Raw genomic sequence first — 19,703 nt, 5'->3', positions numbered from 1 at the left:
TGAACAGGTGGCACACACTGAAAACAGCCACCTTCTGCCACTGGAAACAAGTTGATGCAACAATAAAGCTCGAATTCTAAAAACACTGAGCAAAAAACGCCTAACACATACAGATGAAATTCTAAACCTCAAAAATTTATTGATTATTAGAGTACAAGCATGAGCTCTGTGTCAGGTAGCTAAAATATGATCTGATTTCTGACAGCAGAAGTATTAAAATCCAACATGAGATGTTGGCTATTTTGTGATATATCATTCTATAATAATAATATCATATATTATTCTCTCACGATATTGTTTTGTAGATTGCTTAATGCTGCCATTGATGGATGTCATCTGTTTATGTTTGAACATTATGATGCAGAGAAGAAGCTTTAAATATACACTATATTAATTATATATGTAATACCTCGCTCTCATGTCCAGTAAACAGTATGCATTTGTCCACCAGGACTTTGTTGGTAATATAAGTTTTCTCAAGATTTTATAGAATTGTTTTACACTTTATTCTGAAGCTATCTTAAAACAATACTAAATGTATCCACAGTTGTACAGTTCCACCTGTTTATGTGTGTAGTATTCAGCTGAATCGATAGGATACGCTCTGATCTATTTGTAGATCTATTTGTAGATCAGCCCGACAATCATTCCCTTGATGGCTCAGATGATGAGCTGTAAAGGCGCTTATGTGAAAGGGATAATGTCTTTATCATACCTGCTATATTTAGTGAATCTATGAGTCATTCTGTTTTCTTGTCCGCATCACTTTGTATCTAGGACAGTCTGTCATGTGACCTGTTTGACAGTCAGCTCTCTTGTGTGGAGATTTATTTCAGTTTGACGACCATGAGACTTTTTGACTTTGGTTGTTAAGACAGAATTTGATGAGTAGGCAAAGATATTCATGGTACAAAAGCGTTGAACTCTCTTTTTGGGTGGATACAAATCCCCTCACATTCAGCAACAGAACCTTCAGGCAAATCTGGACGGGTTTCTGGCAAGGTCTGTTAGGCCCAGCAGGCCATGTCAGGGAATTGCCTCTGGGTGAGTGAGCAGGGAAGCATCCGAAAGCAACTGAATGGCTAACATCAGTTAAAAAAAGAAGAAGAAAAAAATTCTCTCTACTGAAATAAGAAAGCTGGAATTAATCAACAAATGAGCAGTTTATCGTGTTCGGCTGCAGGTTTCTATCAGGATTAGACCAAGGCAGTAAAATTGATTTAAACTCAGATAATGAATAACTACAGACATCACAAATAAGGTTTTCAAAATATTTTATTGATGAAAACATCTTTAACCTTTTGACCCACTGGACATATAACATATTATAGCAAAAAAGCTATTGAGAACATATCCTTTGAAGCCCGATCACAGATTCCAAAGCACTGCAGCACCACAGTGTCTGGTACATTTATAAAAATATCATAAAAATATACATACAAGACAAGGATATTTTTCTTTCTTTTTCAAAGTGTGATTTTTTTTTTAAAATAACAGATAATAGAAACGATCATACAAGACGATGCAGAAACCCACAACCTCTAAGGGATAGGCACGATTACTAACTGACAGGCAGACTGTAGCTAGGCCGCTAGTCAGCTGTTAGGACTCCACTGAGTATAAAAAGACAATACATGGTCTGCACAATCCAAAGAATACCCTTCACATCAACAGTTACTGAGAAGAAAAAAACAACTGAACAGAGCAGTTATGGATGATTAGAATCAGGCGAAACGGAGGGTGAAATAGAGATGCTTTTTTCCCAGCTGGATAGTTATTCTGTACATCATAGTATTGGGCTGATGCTGGTCTGCTGGGCTTAAAGCCCTTAAATGCTTGAAATTATTTCCTTTTTCTTTCCGCTATCAGAAAAGGCTGCAGTGAAGTTAGCTAAAAGTAAGTGTGCTGGCAAAAATGAAGCATGTTATTATCTATATATATTTATATATATATATATACAGAGTTCTTTAAAATGTAGACTGGAACATTAAACTCATCAGTAAGAATCGACAAAGCAACCTAACAAACAAGCTGCATTTTACTCTCCTGATGCTGGTGTGAATGCATGCAGTTGTCTTCAGTTTCCACCCTTCTGAACAGGAATCAGAAGATTAAACAGAGAGAAGGTAACAGAATAATTTGGTCTCCTTGAAAGAAGGGAGAGAGGTATGATGCTGTCCGATAAGTTTTAATCAGGCTTTAATAGAGAAGGTGTGTACAGTAAAGTGTGGTGGCCCTACAAAGATAAACCTAATCACCAGCTGCACCCACCTCTCCAGACCGACTCCATAGATCCACTTCCTTTTTAGACAGACACATTTTCCTTTCTCTCACGACTTTTACTTTCTTGCATGTCCAAACAACACATTTTTCTTATATCTAAAATCAACCTCATTAAACTGTAGGGTTATCAATGACGTCCCGTCTGAACCACGAACACAGCATCTGCAGATCCATCCATAGCTGAGTTCAAGCTCTTCGGCGGCAGCTGAGGAATTCCCTGCCAGGGTGCTACAGCAAATAGTGTCTCATCATCTTAGGTGTCTCTGCAAATATCCTTCCACTGTAGGAGGAACACACACCAGCAGTCTGCCGGAGCTCTGTCTGAACACACCCTTTCCTCTGTTTCTTTACTACTTCTTTTAAACAAAAAGAAGGTACCTTTTTTTCCCCCCTTGCTTATAATTTAAAAACACATTTCAACTTTTCTCCAACAAAGATCCAACACTAGTATTTACAGGATCTTTGTTTTACTCAGAGAAGACCTTTTTGAGCTTCCAAATGCAAATTCTCTAGGAAAATGCTAATCTGTCAGCAACCCATAAATCACCTATATGACTGCAACACTGACGCGGACTGTGTGTGAGTTCATGTATACATTCACAAGCCTCTGTGGTGCTTTTGTCTCGAGTGAAAATATAGTGGGGCTAATTCACAAAAATCATATGGCCTGCTCATTCTTGTCTCTGTCCACTGAGAGGCAATAGGCACTTAAAGCACACAATATTCACATATTCAAACAGACATAGCTTCATAGATATTTTTTTTCTCTCCCGTCAAAATTGGGTGTTATGTTGGAAACAATTAGAAAATGCTTTGGTTTAGAAACAACCATAATTGTATCCAAATGCCTGGTGATGATGCTTGTTATCTGAACTAGTTTAACAGCATCATTCAGCCGACATAAATCAGAGTCTAATGTGCTGCAGACACCTGCTTTCACCAAGGATGTGTGTGTGTGCGTGTGTGTGTGTGTGTGTGTGTGTGTGTGTGTGTGTGTGTGCGTGTGTGTGTGTGTGTGTGTGTGTGTGTGTGTGTGTGTGTGTGTGTGCGTGCGTGCGTCAACTTCAACTGATGCAGCCCTTGGTGCTGCTGTTGGAACATGCTGGCTGATCAGTTCTTGACAGGTTTGATCATTCTCATACAATTTCAATGACAGCTCTGCTGTTTAAACTCAAGGCTGTGACACATTTGCATCCAACCTTTATTTCCAAGTTACATCTTGACCAAACCTGGGTGGCTCGTGTAAAATCATAAGACGCTGGTGTTTTTAAAAAAAAACGTGCGATGCGCACATTCAAATATGCATTTGAAGTGAACACCAGACATTCATACTCAAAGCCTGAACAAAACACTCTTTTAAAAGAAGACTCTTCTTTCTGTCATCTGTCAAACACTGGGTAGTTTTGAGGCTGGGACTGTGCCGCTCACGCCTGTGTAAACAAATCTGATTCTCTCACACTTCCTTTCCTTGGGCTAGACTCAGTTACAGGGCAGCCAGGTGGAGTATGCAGGCTGCTGGCAAGCAAACACTGGCTGTACCTGTGCTATGTAGTAGTTACTGAAGTTGCCATCTGCCACATAAGGAGCAGGTTGGTAGTAACATGTAACATTAGCCACATTCGGAATGACATTCTGCTCAGCCAGAACTCGCACTGCCAGCATGGCTATGAGCCCTAAGGTCTGACGCCTCTCGTGTCCCATCAGGCACACCGTACTCTCGTTGACTACTCCGTGGAGGGTCATCAAGTAGTCGTACTTGCGGTCCTCCAGGCCCACAAAGTGGTTTTGAAGGTATGACTCAAGCTTGCGCTGCTGCTCACCAATGTCAGAGAAGTCAATGAAGAAGCGTGAACACATGTAGCGCTGCAGGGACTTCATCTCTGACTCGGAAACCGCCCGGAAACCCCTCACCAGCAGATGACAGTACTTGAGCAGACCACCGCCTCTGATTTCCTCCGGGTTTCGGGTGCAGATGATCTTGTGGGAAAGGTGATCGAGGGCCTCGCTGAAGTCCCCATAAACGCTCTCACCCATGATGGTGGGGTGAAAGGTCTCAGACATTGGGTTCTCGGAGCACTCGTAGAACAGCAGGAGGGAGTCCAGTTTGATCTGAAAGGAGTCCACACTGAACTCAAACTGCCTCCGGAGAGAGTCCACAAACTTCAGCTCCACATTCTTCCCCCGGTTGTTGGACAGTGAGATAAGGCTCCAGCGGTCTGAGTCATTGCACACCTTCACCATCTTTTGCACATAGGCCTCCTATTTGTGTGTCAGAGAGAGAAATGTATAAATGTAAAGTACACAGCCTTCAAGACTGCATTATTCATTCAACAATCATACAGTGTACATAAACATGTGGACCTAATGTTGGATTATTCAACTATAGATTACATCCAATGTTCTATTTGTATTAATAATTTCCTTTGTGGTTAGAAATCTTTTCTTGTTAATGCTATTGACCCCAATATTACATAGCATAGAACATACTTGGATTTGAGATCTAGGTGGCTGAGCTGAGGATCCCTTCTTAATTGGTTTAACTCAATCGTCTTAACTACAGAAAACCGACATTCTACATTCTACTATCACTAAACTAATCTAATTGCTCATTACTTGGTGCGTAATAATAGTTAAGCCGAACTGACACAAATGCAATTAACCTTTATCACATACTTTAAAAAAAAAAAAAAGAAGAAGCAAATGAACTAAATACCTTTAATGTTAAAGGAGTTATCCTTTCTTTATTCACACAGTCTGGTAAAAAATCCAGGAGACAGTCCAGAACTATGTCCTTCACAGTTTGGAAATCACTTTCACCTTTCATATCTGCGCAAAATATGAGGTCTAGGTCCTTGAAGCCCAGTCCGCTGTCCTCGTGTAAAATGTGGCTGGCTGCGGAGCCATTTAACCGAACGTCCCGGACGTGGATCTGTTTCTCCTCCATCCGACTACGCACCACTTTAACGATCTGTCGCGGCTGCATCTCCAAAGTGGGGAAGTTTCCCCGGCCGTGGATCGGGATGGTCTCCGTCAGGATGGCGTCCAGCCGCTGCACTTGCTCCCAGTTGAGGACGCTAATGTTGCTGCTGCCTTCTGTGTCAGACATGGAGCTGGTAGTGGAGCTACTGTCGTCGTCTGACATGGTGAAGGCTGAGAAGTCTCAAGCAAGTGAAATAAAATTTAAAAAGAAAAAAGAAAAACTATTTCTCAAAAGCGGAATCTGTGGTCGCGTCTTTACGCACAGATTCTAAGGTGACAACGTCATCCACACCAGGATTCTCTGTATTTCTTGGACTCGACTGTAAACATATACAAATCAAAATATATAAATGAAGGCAATTTGTGATAGTTTTGCACAATAGACCTGTGTTTTGGAGATCCAGTGAGGCAAGCAACTGGTGCTTTGCTGAGGAAGCGATGCAGACACTCAAGAAAAAGCGCGTAGAAAACTTTCCTTGCTCTCTCTCTCTCTGCCCTTCTAAAACATCTGTGCCGCCGTCAGTGCGTCCGAGCGCCGCGCATCACCGTCTTTGAAGGACGCTGATGATCCAGGAGGGGGTTTGCTTTTCCGGCTGTGACTCCATCGCCCAAAGGCACGCCTATGATTTTATGAATTTGCATGAATATGCTGCTCATCAAGTGTCAATTTGGCACGGCCGAACATCTGCTCTTCAGAAGAACCTCCTTACGCGCATATCCATCGTATTTCTCAAAACTCTCATTATACTGCCAACAAATAATCCCGTTAATCTAATCTGAATGTGCTCGGGGAATCCAGTTTGCCTTATCAACTTTGTTTAGTTCAACATATTTTCCGCGATGTGTAGAAATTAACTGTTACCTGCCCACACGACATGTTGCGTCTGTCTGCAAAGTCAAGTCCGATGAGGGCGTCAGATGCGCTTCATCCCGCCCCCCTCCCATCCTGCTTTTCGCTGAAACCCCGGCGCACACGATCGCGCTGAAAGATACACTGCATGACTTTATGAACCAGATCACACTCAATTAAATACCTATCAAGAACCCGTTAATCTGACGATTTTAGCCTTCAGATGTGCTCTGAATTGTTGTTGCACCTGAATTAATTTCTACATAAAATAGTATTTGGAGCCATTAGAGTATTTATGGCCTATTATTGAATAGAACATTGATAAGTGAACATAAATTATACATGAAAAAACAAAATACATGTAAATACATAACCTGAGATATTCATGGCTATGTATTTAGTATTTTCTGTCAGATTCAATTGATGGCGATCTGCATTGAAAGCATACTCCATGTTGCCATGTCGCCCTCTGTGGGCTGGTTTAGGATGTGACTTAGAACGGGACTCTTTATGACACCTGCCACATGAAATACATTCTGGCATACCGTGCGTTAATATTGGAACAACTCACAAAGCCATGTAGGGAATTGATCTCTTTAAACTATCAGGAAATCAATTCTTTTTCAGCCCATAAATCTGTTCCCTTTCAACTGCTTACACCTTCAGGTCAGGGTCTGCAGCTCCTCACCAGAAGTCCCTGATTACTTTGATGAGCCCTGTAACATGTTCTTTCAGAGACAACCCTGTTCTTCATAGATAAACCTGCTCAGAAATATCAAGTCAGATGAACCAGACAGTCTGGTTCAGGTGGAATGTGATGGGGTCATCCAGGGGTCCTGATGTCAGCGGAAGGGTCAGGGCTTGGCAGATGTCAGATATGCTCTATTAGGCAGCGTAAAGCCCTGCGTCACTGGAGCCACACAGATCTGTAAACCCTGATTATCCCATTTACTCTATTGCACTTGTCTTAACTCTAAAGCCCACACAGGAGCTTTGCCTCCTGTGTCACTCTCTCCCCCACATAGTCTCTGATATTCAAGCACATGATGCAGCTTCTACAGGCAATAATAATGGGAAAATAATTCTGAAGAACACAAATTAAGAGCCAAGAAAACAGTGGATGTTTATATGTACATTGTGTCATTTAAAATTTGTTCTTTTTTAAAATATTTGTTTTCATACTATGCTTGGCAAGTGTCAGACAGGTTGAATGCAGGTCTCTGAAATTGAATCCCACATCTGGAAATGTATGTGGAACTACTGGTTTGCAACAATGAACTGAAACTATCCTTGTCGATGTGATTTCCAGGTGTGGTGAGACTGCTATGAAGGATTGGTCTGAGTCTATCCTCTATGCTCGGTGCAGAGTCAAATAAAAGACACTGTCTGCAGGTACACATTGATATCTTTAGATGAGCTATGTTTCAATATGACTCCTTAGGCCTACTCAATAGATGATGCATTAGTTAGAACTTACTGAAAGACATGAGATTATGTTGTCAAAAATATTAATGGTGGCAATTTGCAAGACACACACTCACACACACACACCTCCTTTCTCCAGATTGCATCCTTGTCATTTCCGTCATCTGATGCATTTGGGTTCATTTAGTGAAAATGTCAGCAGCTCAAAATATGGAAAGTAAAAACACTCCCAAAATACTTTAGAGACTGTCTGTTATGTGGGAGAGATGTCTTCAATTTCTCATAAAGCAAATCCTTCACAGTTGGGGCCTATGAAACATTTTCAGACCAATAAAAGGACAGAGAGGATAAAGGGAGATCTGTTTGTTTTCCATTGCCGCCATCAGTTGGATTTATAGACCAAGAAGTTTAACATTGCTGACACTTTCAAGCTTTTTTCTTCAGGGCAGGAATCCTCTGGGAGCACACCAATTCTCCTCTTGTAAGTTTGATTACTCAACATGACTATCCACTATCTCACAGCAGCAGAGAACTGCTTGCTTTTGTTTTTCTTGTAGCATGATGACTTGGTTCAGTCAATTAAACACTGCTGCCACATGAATGACTTTTATTGGCTGTCCCAGGGCTTATCAAATGTTAGGCATTGATACATCTCCTCCAAGAGTTAAAAGTTATCCAATTATTATTTAAAAGGCTTAATTATAATGTTTATGGAGCCAGAAATTGTTCAGTATTTCCAAAGAAGAAGTATACTTTAATGATCCCTGTAGGGAAATTATTGTCTTTTCACTTGCGGTTAGTAATCATGCATATATATGTTTTTGTACAGGCCCCCCCCACACACACACAAGGGGCCTGTAGACATGCAGTAAATACAGGGAGGCCGAGTGACGGACATTCCTATCTTTGAAGCGCCCAGAGTGAGCAGCTTGTTGAGAAGACAGTGCCTTGCTCAAGGGCACCTCGGCAGTGTTAGGGAGGTGAGCTGGCACCTCCCACTGACAGCTCACACTCCTAGAGTGAATGGTCGGGAGTGGGAATCGAACCGCCGACCTTGGATCATTGGATGACCCACTCTACTGACTTAGCTACTGCCACTCCAACTATAGGGGGATTTCACTTCTCAGCTTCCTAGGGAAGGTTTATTCCAGGGTACTGGAGAGAAGGATCAGACCTATAGTTGAACCTCGGATTCGGATGGAAAATGCATTTTTCATCCCGGTTGCTGGACACTGGATCAGCTCTACACTTTCCATTGAGTCCATGAGGATTTGTGGGAGTTTGCCCAACCAATCCATATGTGTTTTGTGAATCTGGAAAAGGCATTTGATCGTGTCCCTTGTGGTATTTTGTGGGGAGTGCTTCGAGAGTAGGGGTCTGTCCAGTCCCTGTATGACCAAAGTCTGGGTTGGAGATCAAAGGAATTAATCTCTGATTTTTGCGGATGATGTTGTCCTGTTGGCCTCATCAAACCTGGACCTTCAGAGTGCACTGGGGCCATTTGCAGCTGAGTGTGATGCAGTTTGGATGAGGATCGTCAAACTCCAAATGCTCATGGTCATGGCCTTGGTTCTTGACCGGGAAATGTGGTCTAGCCTCTCCTGATCGGTTGGGAGTTTTTGCCCCAATTGGAGGAGCTCAAATAAGTTGGGGTCTGGTTCATGAGTGAGGGAAAGACGGAACGTGAGATTGACAGATGGATCGGTGCAGCGTCTGCAGTGATGCAGTCATGAATTACCGGTCAATCTACAGTATGTTCCTACTCTTACCTATTTTTATGAAATTTGGGTCATGAAAGAAGGGACAAGAGCCCAGATACAAGTGGTTGAAATGAGTTTCCTCCCTAGAGTGGCTGAGCACACCCTTAGAGACACGGTGAGGAGCTCAGTCACCAGCGAGGAACTCGGAGTAGAGCCGCTGCTCCTCCACGTCGAGTCCAGCTGAGGTGGCTGGGCATGTGTTCCAGATGCCTCCTGGATGCCTCCCTAGGGAGTTGTTCTGGGCATTTCCTCCCAGGAGGAGGCTTCAGGGAAGACCTAGGAAACGCTGGAGAGACTATGTCTCTTGGTTGGCCTGTAAAGTATGGGCACCTCTGCTCAGATTGTGTCCTCCATGGCCGGTTCTAGATAAGCAGTTTAAAAATGACAAACTTATTTAAATGTAGCTTATTAATTTACACCATAATTATGATACTTCTGGCTCTCAATGGGAGCAGACGTCTTTCTTCTGTCTCCTGTTGTCGCTATCTCTCTAACTCATACCCAGAATGACTCTCGCTTATTCTCTGCAAAATGACGAAACCAAAAGGAAAATCAGAGGATACTAAAGACCAGATGGTCTCTATGAAAAAATTAAAGAGTGAGTTAAAGAGCAACTTTGATAAGTTTTGGAGTGACTTTGATAAAAAGTTGGAAGAAAAGCTAAAACCGTTGCAAGACGCCTTGGAAGAAATGAAGGACAAAATGAAGAAAATGCAGAAAGACATGGATGAAAAAGACCGAAAAATTATTGTCTTGGAACAGGGACAACAAAGAATGGATGATTTGGAACAAAGCATTCGTATAAATGATGTGATTATCACTGGAATCAAAATCAAGCCGAGGAATTAAAGAAATCCTGTGGCTAGCGCTGACATCGAATGTCTGGAGCAACAAATGAGTTCTCAACTGAGGGATCTGGAGATAACTATAGATCGGGACCAGATTGAGACATGTTACCCATTACCATCTGGAGGTAGGAGACCACCTGCAGTGCTGATAAAATTCAGCAATCGTAAACACAAGATTGCTCTTTTGAAACAAGGCTTCAAACTGAAAGGAAAAAATGTCTACATTAATGTTAATCTCACTAAAAAGAATGCTGATATCGCCGAAAAAGCTCGACAACTGAAGAAGAATGGACTGATCGACAACACCTGGACAAACAACTGCAGGATCTTCATCAAAACAAAGGGGCTTTCTCCAGACCAGATGAAAAACAATGGTGATCAGGAGTGCAGAGGAGTTGGTGAAATACGAGCAATAAAGACGGACAAGAATTGTTACTACACCAGAGATCAGTACAACAGAGTCACTTCGATATTGGGAGCTCTACGATTTTGGACACGTCAAGTATTTCATGGAACAGTCGAAAAAAATCAACATCATTGATGTCACAAACATGGACTAATGAACAAAAAAAACAACCAAAAAAAACATGTATTTGTGATAACATGGGATAACATTAACTTTGAGAGCATGTTGATATTTTTTGACAATATAATGCCATGTGAAACTGTTAAAGTGTCTGCAACAAACTGGTTAATTCTTGTATAAACACTGTCTGCTGAAAGAGGTTAATATAATTGTTATATTCTTGTGGAGAACACTGGCAAGGTCAACTTCTTGTTTTGACTATTTATGATGTTAACAAACCTTGTGTTCCTAGGAAGAATGTAAACATGGTTATACTCTAGGGTAAAAGGCTAATATCTGGAAGTGGATAAGGGTATGAACGTCTGTCAAAATTCAATGTATGAGCTGGTTGAAGACTTTTAATGTCTGAGTTTGTTGATTACATATTCTAATGAGAGAGATGTTTTTGTTGATAATTTAGTGGACGGGAATCTTACAAGCCAATGGCTTCTACCCGTTAACCTTTTTTTTTTCTTTTCGGATGTTGTTGATGATGTTTCAACACTGATGAAAGTGAGATATGTTGTAATAACATGTTCGGAAAGAAGAAAAAAATTAACTGAATAAATAAATAAATAAATAGATGATGACCCACTTTGAAAAAGAACAGCAAAGTCATACACAAAATGCTTTATGTATTTCAACAAGTTGGCAATATATTTGTATCCTTAACACATTGGATAAGCAGCCAGTCTTGCAGTTTGCAATAATTGGTACCAGGTATTAGTATTTATTGACATAAATATGAATAGCTGTTCACCATCTGCACCCACAGTATCTGGAGTCGGGTTGTGGGGGCAGCAGCTTTAACAAGGAACCCCAAACTTCCCTTTCCCTGGTCACATTAACCAGCTCTAACTGGGGGATCCTGAGGCGCTCCCAACCCAGTGTGATATAATCCTCCACCTGGTCCTGGATCTGCCCCCGAGATCTCCTCCAGTTGGACGTGCCAGGAACATCTCCCGAGGGCGGCGCCCTGGAAGCATTGGCACCAGATTGCCAAACCACCTCTGCTGGCTTCTTTCTACATGAAGGAGCAGTGGCTCATCACTGAGCCTCTTGCGATTAACAGTGTTTCTCACCATATCTCTGAGGGAGACAGCAGCAACCCACCTAAGAAAACCCATTTTCGGCCGCTTGTACCTGTGATCAAGTATATGGAATTCAAGTACATGAATAGCTATTGATATGGCCACTTATAGCCCATCCATATTGTTTTATAAAGCAGGGAACACGTTTAAAAGAAGTCTGAAAGTTTTGAGTTGATTGAGGCTAGAGTGGTGTTGAATAAATATAATTGTTGAGGGAGAGTGTCAATAAGAGTATGACATAAATGTTATCATTATAATTAAAACAAGAATAAGAAGATGTCTAATAACAATATGTGACTGAGTATTAATCATTCACTATACCATGATATAATTGCCCTTCTGTTATTATTTTTTAATGCAGTGTCACAATCTTCAGAACTCAGATTTGTTTTTGTTGTTGAAAAAGTTTTTTAGTCATCGTGTTGCTTCCTTACCTTCTAAATTGTTGTTGATTAGAAAAATTTTGTATGCAATTGATGCAGAATAGCTTTTGTCCTGAGCCTGTAATAGGAAAAGTCTGTTACAAAAATCACCAGTGGTGCACCTCGGTGTTCTTCCCATTTTTTATAATTATAGCAATTTTTAAAGAATGAGATTTATGGACATTCGGCCTTGTCACAGTATAAACAAGAAGGAATGATGAGGTTCACATTCCTCCTGACATAATTATTAGTATTTCTTTCTCATTAGGAGTATTTCCTCAAAAGCCTGACCCATGTCCATTTGTTCTTTTATATAGGAGAACAGGGTTGGTTGTTATGTTGCTCCAAAATGGGCAAATAAGCAGTGAAAAATTTTAAATTATGCAAACAGAGTACTGAGAAGCTTTGTTGTCACATGGGTAGACTCGGTTATGGCTAGAGTGATAGATCCACACCAAATAATTTAATTTTTAAGCTGTCAGCAGGATTGGAAATTCTTTTTGTGCTGCCTCTGTGGCAAACAGGAGTGAAGATTAAATAACTGATCAAATATGTCAAGTCTTTCAGATCAAATATGATCTGAAAGACTTGATCTTAGAAAGCATTTGACATGACAATCGCTCTCACATGTGGGCAAACACTTTGAGCCATTGAGCCATGTCATTTGGGACAATGTCACTTAACTGATTCCTACAGTGTCTCTTCATTCCTCCTTTAGCCCCACCCTCCTTTCATGGCTTTAAATACATTTCCAGGAGGGTCAAAATAGTTTGTACCTGCATTTGGAAAGATGTTCCCCGAGATGACTGCAGAGTTATTTTTGGAAAATGATCAGAGGTACGTCCATAGAAATGGGATTTCCAGAACTTTTCAGCCACACTGCATCTGACCCCAGTGACAAAAACCTGCAGAATCATTCTGCCTTTAAAGAGAAGTACTGTGGGGTTATACAGGGTCTGTGGAAAGAAGACGCAGCAGTAATCAGTTCAGCACAAAGATTCTCAGTAATACAGTTCTTTTGATCCCAAATAGAAGCTTGTTTTTTGCAATACTGGTATTAAATACTCCTGGTAGAATAATGGTGAGGGTAACAAGGGGGTATTGTTTCACAGGGAGATAGAGACCCTCGTTTCATTCAATTTGTCTTATTTCAAGGTTTTTGTGAACTTAGTCTGCAGATCCAGAGACAGCAGAGAAGCTCAACACTGCTGAAGTACTTGAGACTAATGGGTGCTGCAGACTGTGATCATGGTAGCCCACGGTACAGTATGCTGTCTCTGGCTGACAGTCATTCAGTGGATTCACCCTAATGGTATGATAGTCTCCCCCCACCTGGACTTTCAAATAATCCCAAAGGCATGGTGGAAACATTACCAACAATCACACCTTTAACTTGAGTGTGCTTTTCCAATGTGCGTCATATACACATCCTGCATATTTCACACGCATGAGTCTACAAGCAATAATCATGTGTTTTTGAAAGTGGGGGAAAATATATCATTTATATAACCAGTACTACTAGATATTGAGCTGTAGCTAGGACCTGGTTAGCTCAGATTGGCATGAAGACTAGAAATTGGCTGAGTTGTCCTGGGTCCATCTAAAGGTAAAACAGTTTGGGTTCTTATAGGTGTTCATGTGAGGGATTGTTGCTCAAAATGACATTAATCTAATTGTGGGAAATTCTGACCACAAAAAAACGTTCAAATGACCAGATAGGGAGTCAACCTGGACCTGCCTGTGGACATCCTTACCAACATGCAATGCAACCAGGTCAAGCAGAACAGTTACAGGAACAACAACAATTTTAACAAGCTGAGTTGTGTCATCCTATCTGGTTAGGGGGAGCTGATGCAACGGCTGATGCAAACTCTGGTCCAAGTGCTGAGCTGTGGACATATTGTGAATATCACACAATAATAAACCTATCATTAAAGCCTGACTAGACTGGTGGGCTAATATCAATTATTACATTGTCTCTGCAAATATTACTGGCAATGGAAGATTCACAAATGTATTAAGAGTTTAGAAATATAGCCTACAACAGTAGGCAATTTGTTCTGATTAGTTAAATAGCTTGTAGTGTTGGCTTCTTCCGGGTCAAAATAGAGGTGATGGTGTGATTACAGTGTCAAGTTGGGAATCGTTGATATTTTAAAGTTTCTGAGAGAAAAACACAACCAGACCAGGCAACTTCTATTCTCCCTGTTCCCGGTGAGACATGAGTGTCATTTTTTTTAACGGGCAATTTTTTCGTAACATCACTATGATGTCTATTGAAACCCCTCGAAACAAACTCAGCAAACAAAAACAAAGACAAAGTAATTACTGTTAATAAACACACTTTGGAAGTCTGCATTTTATCGTAATCTATTTAATTATTACAGTTTCTTGTCTCAAGCTCTTTATCAGGTGTGAAGACATGAAGATGTTTTCAATAATTTTCATTTATTTAGAAGGAAAATAAGCACAATGCTGTATTTAAAGAGAGTTAAAGGAATGACAAGTACATCAATTGAGAATCAAACCAATGACTATCTTGAAAGTCAAAAAGGCATGGGGCCAGATGAGCACAAATTAAACATTATGTGTCAAGACATTCTGCTTGATACAGTATTGGAAATCAGCTTCTGGTTTAGTGTCTGCTGTGTAACACTGCTATGAAGACTCTGCCAGGAGACACGTGACCCTGAAGCTGTCAAACTGATAGCCAGAGGAAGCCAAGAGGATGTGAGCTGAATGGCAGCAAAGACAGCAGGAGTACAGCACGATTACCCACAATCCCTGAGTAAAACACTTCCTGAGGCCCTAATTGTCTTTGTAAAGCTACCAGCAGAGTGACGGCCGTTTGGTCAGGTAATCCAAGGCTAACTGGCTCCATGTCCACTAAATAGGATTGAAAAGGCTTGTGGAAGTCTCTCTCTGATTGAGCTACAGGTCAGTATTCAAGCCCAAGAAGGGTATGAATAACTTTAAGTAAGTCTTAAGATATTATGGAGGAGCAGCCACATCAGCCAGTCTGATGAGGCACTCTGCCACATTTAAAGTGTCAGCTGTGGATGCACCTTATAGAGATCGATATCTTACAACAGTACTTTCTTTGTATTGTTCATGGCGATAGAGGTGGCTGATGAAAGTTTTATAACCTCACAAAAAACATACATTAACACGTGGTATTACATAACATATGAATTAACAACTTGCCTAATCAGTGTTGTATGAACATTGTAGTCCATCAGAAAGTCTTTGGTGCTTAGACTCCAGAGGGAGATTGTGATCAAAGAGCCTCATCCTGAGAGGCAGAGCGATAGATCCCCCATAGAGTCTAGACACCGGTGGGGGTGGTTGATGACTCTGCTGAGATGAAATGAGAGATGAAATGAAGTTTGTGAATTTGTGAAGATTGGGCTGTAAATGGGGAAGTGGAGGAAGTACGTAACAGAAGTGTGGATGAAATGTACGTATAGAGAGTAGCATGTTTGAGAAGACAACAACAAGAAGCTAGGCTAACAATGAGGACATGTGTCCATGCAATTGGATAAATTGGACCAGTATAGGAATGTGAACCGGTATAATTCTATATTATAATAATTTACTGATTATGCAGTAACTCCCAACAATGTAATAATCTGTGCAACAAGAAGCAAAGAAGATGGGTGAGTTTATGTCTTCTTCATGCACCTTTTTCTAAACCTTCTTCCCTTATTGAGGAGAGGGTCGACAAAAACCAAATTAAGATGTATCCTTGGCTACGGGTGAGAGTCAGGGCACAACCCAGATGAGACCCCAGGTCACTGCAGGGCTAATGCTAAAAATTCACGGAATGAAATGTGTGACAAAATAGTATTTTAGTATGTAAAACTGTAAGAAAAAGAAGAAGACGACGAAGATATACTTTATTGATCCCCTCGGGGAAATTACATTTGTAGTCCTATGAAATAAAGCAGCCAACAGGCAGATTTCCTCACCACCATTTTTTTGTGGCTTTAAGAGTCGTCACACATATTTTCACAGCACAACATCCATCCATTCTGTACACCATTGACTTCAAATCGATTTACTTAGTTTACCTGATTTATCTGCCTGTAGCTTATTCGTCATAGACAAGCTAGAGGGCAGATGAAGTCACACATTCAGGTTGTTCTCATTACATGTGTCTCAGCAATTTCCTCAAACACTTGTTAAACACTTGAGTAAACGAGAATTCAGTTTCCTTTGTGGGTGAAAAATGACTTTGCTTCCATTGTGTGTATTTCATAAAAAGATGATGAAAATTAAGCTTCTTTTTTTTTTAACCAAAAGTAAATAATCAGGTTGACAGTGGCAAAAGAATTAAAAACTGAGGAAAGAATTAAAAACCACAAATAAAATAAATTGATTATAAGTAGCATTTAACAACACAATTAAAAATGTGTTTGGTGTAATATTTATTAATTTTGTTCTACAAAACTGTAGTGGTCTACATAAAATAGATTAAGATGTAGAACCAGAAGAAGGAGAGGAGGAAAGTGTGTTCACAGGAAGAGAGAGAAGAAGAACCCCAAGAGTATAGGAGTGAGAGTAGGGACGTTGAATGTTGAAACTATGACAGGAAAGAGTAGAGTTGGTTGACATGATGCACAGGAGGAAGATAGACATACTGTGTGTCCAGGAGACCAGGTGGAAAGGTAGCAAGGCTAGAAGTTTAGGAGCAGGGTTCAAGTTGTTCTATCATGGTGTAGATGGGAAGAGAAATGGAGTAGGAGTTATCTTGAAGGAGGAGTTTGTTAGGAATGTCCTGGAGGTAAAAAGAGTGTCAGATAGAGTGATGAGTCTGAAGCTAGAAATAGAAGGTGTGATGTTCAATGTTGTTAGTGGGTATGCTCCACAGGTAGGATGTGAGCTGGAGGAGGAGAAATTCTGGTTGGACTTTGATGAAGTGATGCAGAGCATGCCTAGAAGTGAGAGAGTTGTCATTGGTGCAGACTTCAATGGACATGTTGGTGCAGGAAACAGAGGTGATGAGGAGGTGATGGGATGGAAATGGCTGTAGTGAATACTTTCTTCCAGAAGAGGCAGAAACATAGGCTGACCTACAAGAGTGGTGGTAGGAGCACACAGGTAGACTACATCTTGTGTAGACGGTGTAATCTGAAGGAGATCAGTGACTGTAAAGTAGTGGTAGGCGAGAGTGTAGCCAAACAGCATAGGATGGTGGTGTGCAGGATGACTCTGGTGGTGAGGAAGATGAAGAGGAAGAGGGCAAAAGCAGAGCAGAGGACAAAATAGTGGAAGCTGAAAGAGGAAGAATGTTGCATGACTTTTAGGAAGGAGTTAAGACAGGCTCTGGGTGGTCAGGAGGTGCTTCCAGATGACGAGACAACTACAGCTAATGTGATCAGGGAGACAGGTAGGAGAGTACTTGGTGTGTCATCTGGAAGGAATGTAGATAAGGAGACTTGGTGGTGGAATGAGGAGGTACAGGAGTGTATACAGAGAAAGAGGTTAGCCAAGAGGAAGTGGGACACTGAGGGGACTGAGGAGAGTAGACAGGAGTACAGGGAGATGCAGTGTAAGAGAGAGGAACTGTGGTATTGTATGAGGAAGTCTTGAGTGTCAGAGAAGTATGTTAGAGCGGTGCAGGACATGTATGAGGACTGTAAGACAGTGGTGAGGTGTGCTGTAGGTGTGACAGAGGAGGGACCCAAGTGGAAGAGTGAGGTTACAGGGAGAAGAGATCAAGGAGGAGGATTTTAAGTACATACTTAGGGTCAACAGCCCAGAGCAATGGAGAGTGTGGAAAAGAGGTGAAGAAGCGTGTCCAGGCAGGATGGAACGGGTGGAGGAAAGTGTCAGGTGTGATGTGTGATAGAAGAGTTTCAGCTAAAATGAAAGGAAAGGTGTACAAAACTGTGGTGAGACCAGCGATGTTGTTTGGTCTAGAGACAGTGTGACTGAGGAAAAGACAGGAGACAGAGCTGGAGGTAGCAGAGATGAAGATGCTGAGGTTCATCATTATAACCAAACATATGGCACTGATCAACAACCTGAGCAGTTATTGAATCTGGTTAAAGGAAGTTTGACCCTACTCATCTTACTTCACCCTTCTATCCAGTCAGAACAGGTTGGGAATGCAGAAGTTGTTCCATGGTGAGTCTAGAACATGCCTTTTTCTCCATGAACAAATTAATCTTGAAATTTTCCTCACTGCCCAGACGACCACTGTATGACTTTTCCATCTGCCTGGCAGGAAGGCTTGATGGTCGGGACCTATCCTCCACCATCTCTTTCAAGAAGAGCGCACCTTTCTCAAATATGTTCCACTGCTCTGCCACACCCTTCCCTGCAAAACTATGTGCACTACAGTGGTGAATAGCAGGGTGCTTGAAACTCAGGGGAAGTTCTGCAGTTGCCATTTGACCCTGAGAAGGATTGTGGGGCAGCTTAGTACATTTGAAAAACAGAATTTTAAAAAATCCATACACTTTATCAAACAAAGCACCTGTTGTTTCTTATTGAGGGTGCCTGAAAACTATCTAGTGGTCGTGTTGAAGTGGCAATAGGGCTAAATAGAATGCGTAACATCATCAAAAGTAACAAATAAATAAAAGTTATTTAATAAACACTTAATGTAAAGTTCAGAGAATTTTTGATTGTTAGAAATAGTGACCAGCAATCAATGGCATTGATGGCTGAAATGTTAAGCTCCTGCTCCATGTGGCTGTAAAACTGTTAAGTTCAGAAGAGCAACGGAAACATTGGGCTGAGCTATTAGTAAATATGCAACACTATATAGTCATATGTGATTAATAATAAAGAGAAATAACTTGGTTGTTGATATAAGGTGCTGCTGAAGTAGATTTGATCAGAAAGGGCTGCAGCAGAGCTGCAGCTTTACAGGCAATGCAGATATTATCTGCATATTGAGTTTACATACACACTAGCATGTTATCACGTTTTGAAGTATAGCACTAACATTTCGCATACACGCTAGTTTTAGAAACCTGGATAAGATCTTTCTTCCATTCTGAGAAGCCTGCATAGCAAAGCTGAAGTAATGCAATCATCGTGGCATGAAAGCACCTTTTTTCCAGCTTTTTGAACGTATTCAGTGAATACAACAGAAAAACAAAACAGAACTGTGCACATTAGATTATGATTAGAAATCTGGATACTGAATCGTTTCCAGGGATATGGAGGAACAGGTTTCTTGTTCCCATGTAAACATTACATCTGAAATAAGATGGAATCTCAGATAAAGCTCAATGTGTAAACACTCGAGAGCCGAGCACACACTCTTAAATACATTTTGTTTTTAATGCATCAGTCTCTCTGCAAAATCACTTCATCACATGGGGTAAATGATCAGGATGAGCAGCTCTTTTGAAAAACTCAGCCCTTGTACAGTCAGGCAGTGGTGGAGCTTTCCACGAGTCTTTGATTCATGCGTCGTCTCTGCAACGACTAATAGATCCTAATCTGAAATTAATATTCCCCCCGT

At 41.1% G+C, this 19,703-nt stretch overlaps 1 protein-coding gene across 1 annotated transcript; it reads right to left on the bottom strand.

Annotated features, from left to right (window-relative positions):
• Positions 1-1,660: 1,660 nt before the first annotated feature.
• Positions 1,661-6,134, bottom strand: tent5aa (terminal nucleotidyltransferase 5Aa). Its single transcript, XM_068324320.1, has 2 exons — positions 4,997-6,134; positions 1,661-4,542 (listed from the first exon to the last, which is right to left on the bottom strand). The coding sequence occupies exons 1-2, from the start codon at positions 5,423-5,425 to the stop codon at positions 3,763-3,765; spliced, it is 1,209 nt and encodes a 402-aa protein (XP_068180421.1). The 5' UTR covers positions 5,426-6,134; the 3' UTR covers positions 1,661-3,762.
• Positions 6,135-19,703: the final 13,569 nt, after the last annotated feature.

This window comes from Antennarius striatus, chromosome 9, assembly GCF_040054535.1.
Source record: "Antennarius striatus isolate MH-2024 chromosome 9, ASM4005453v1, whole genome shotgun sequence".
Lineage (NCBI taxonomy): Eukaryota > Metazoa > Chordata > Actinopteri > Lophiiformes > Antennariidae > Antennarius > Antennarius striatus.
Note: the sequence above shows the minus strand (reverse complement) of the source record. Positions and strands in the feature narration are given on the sequence as shown.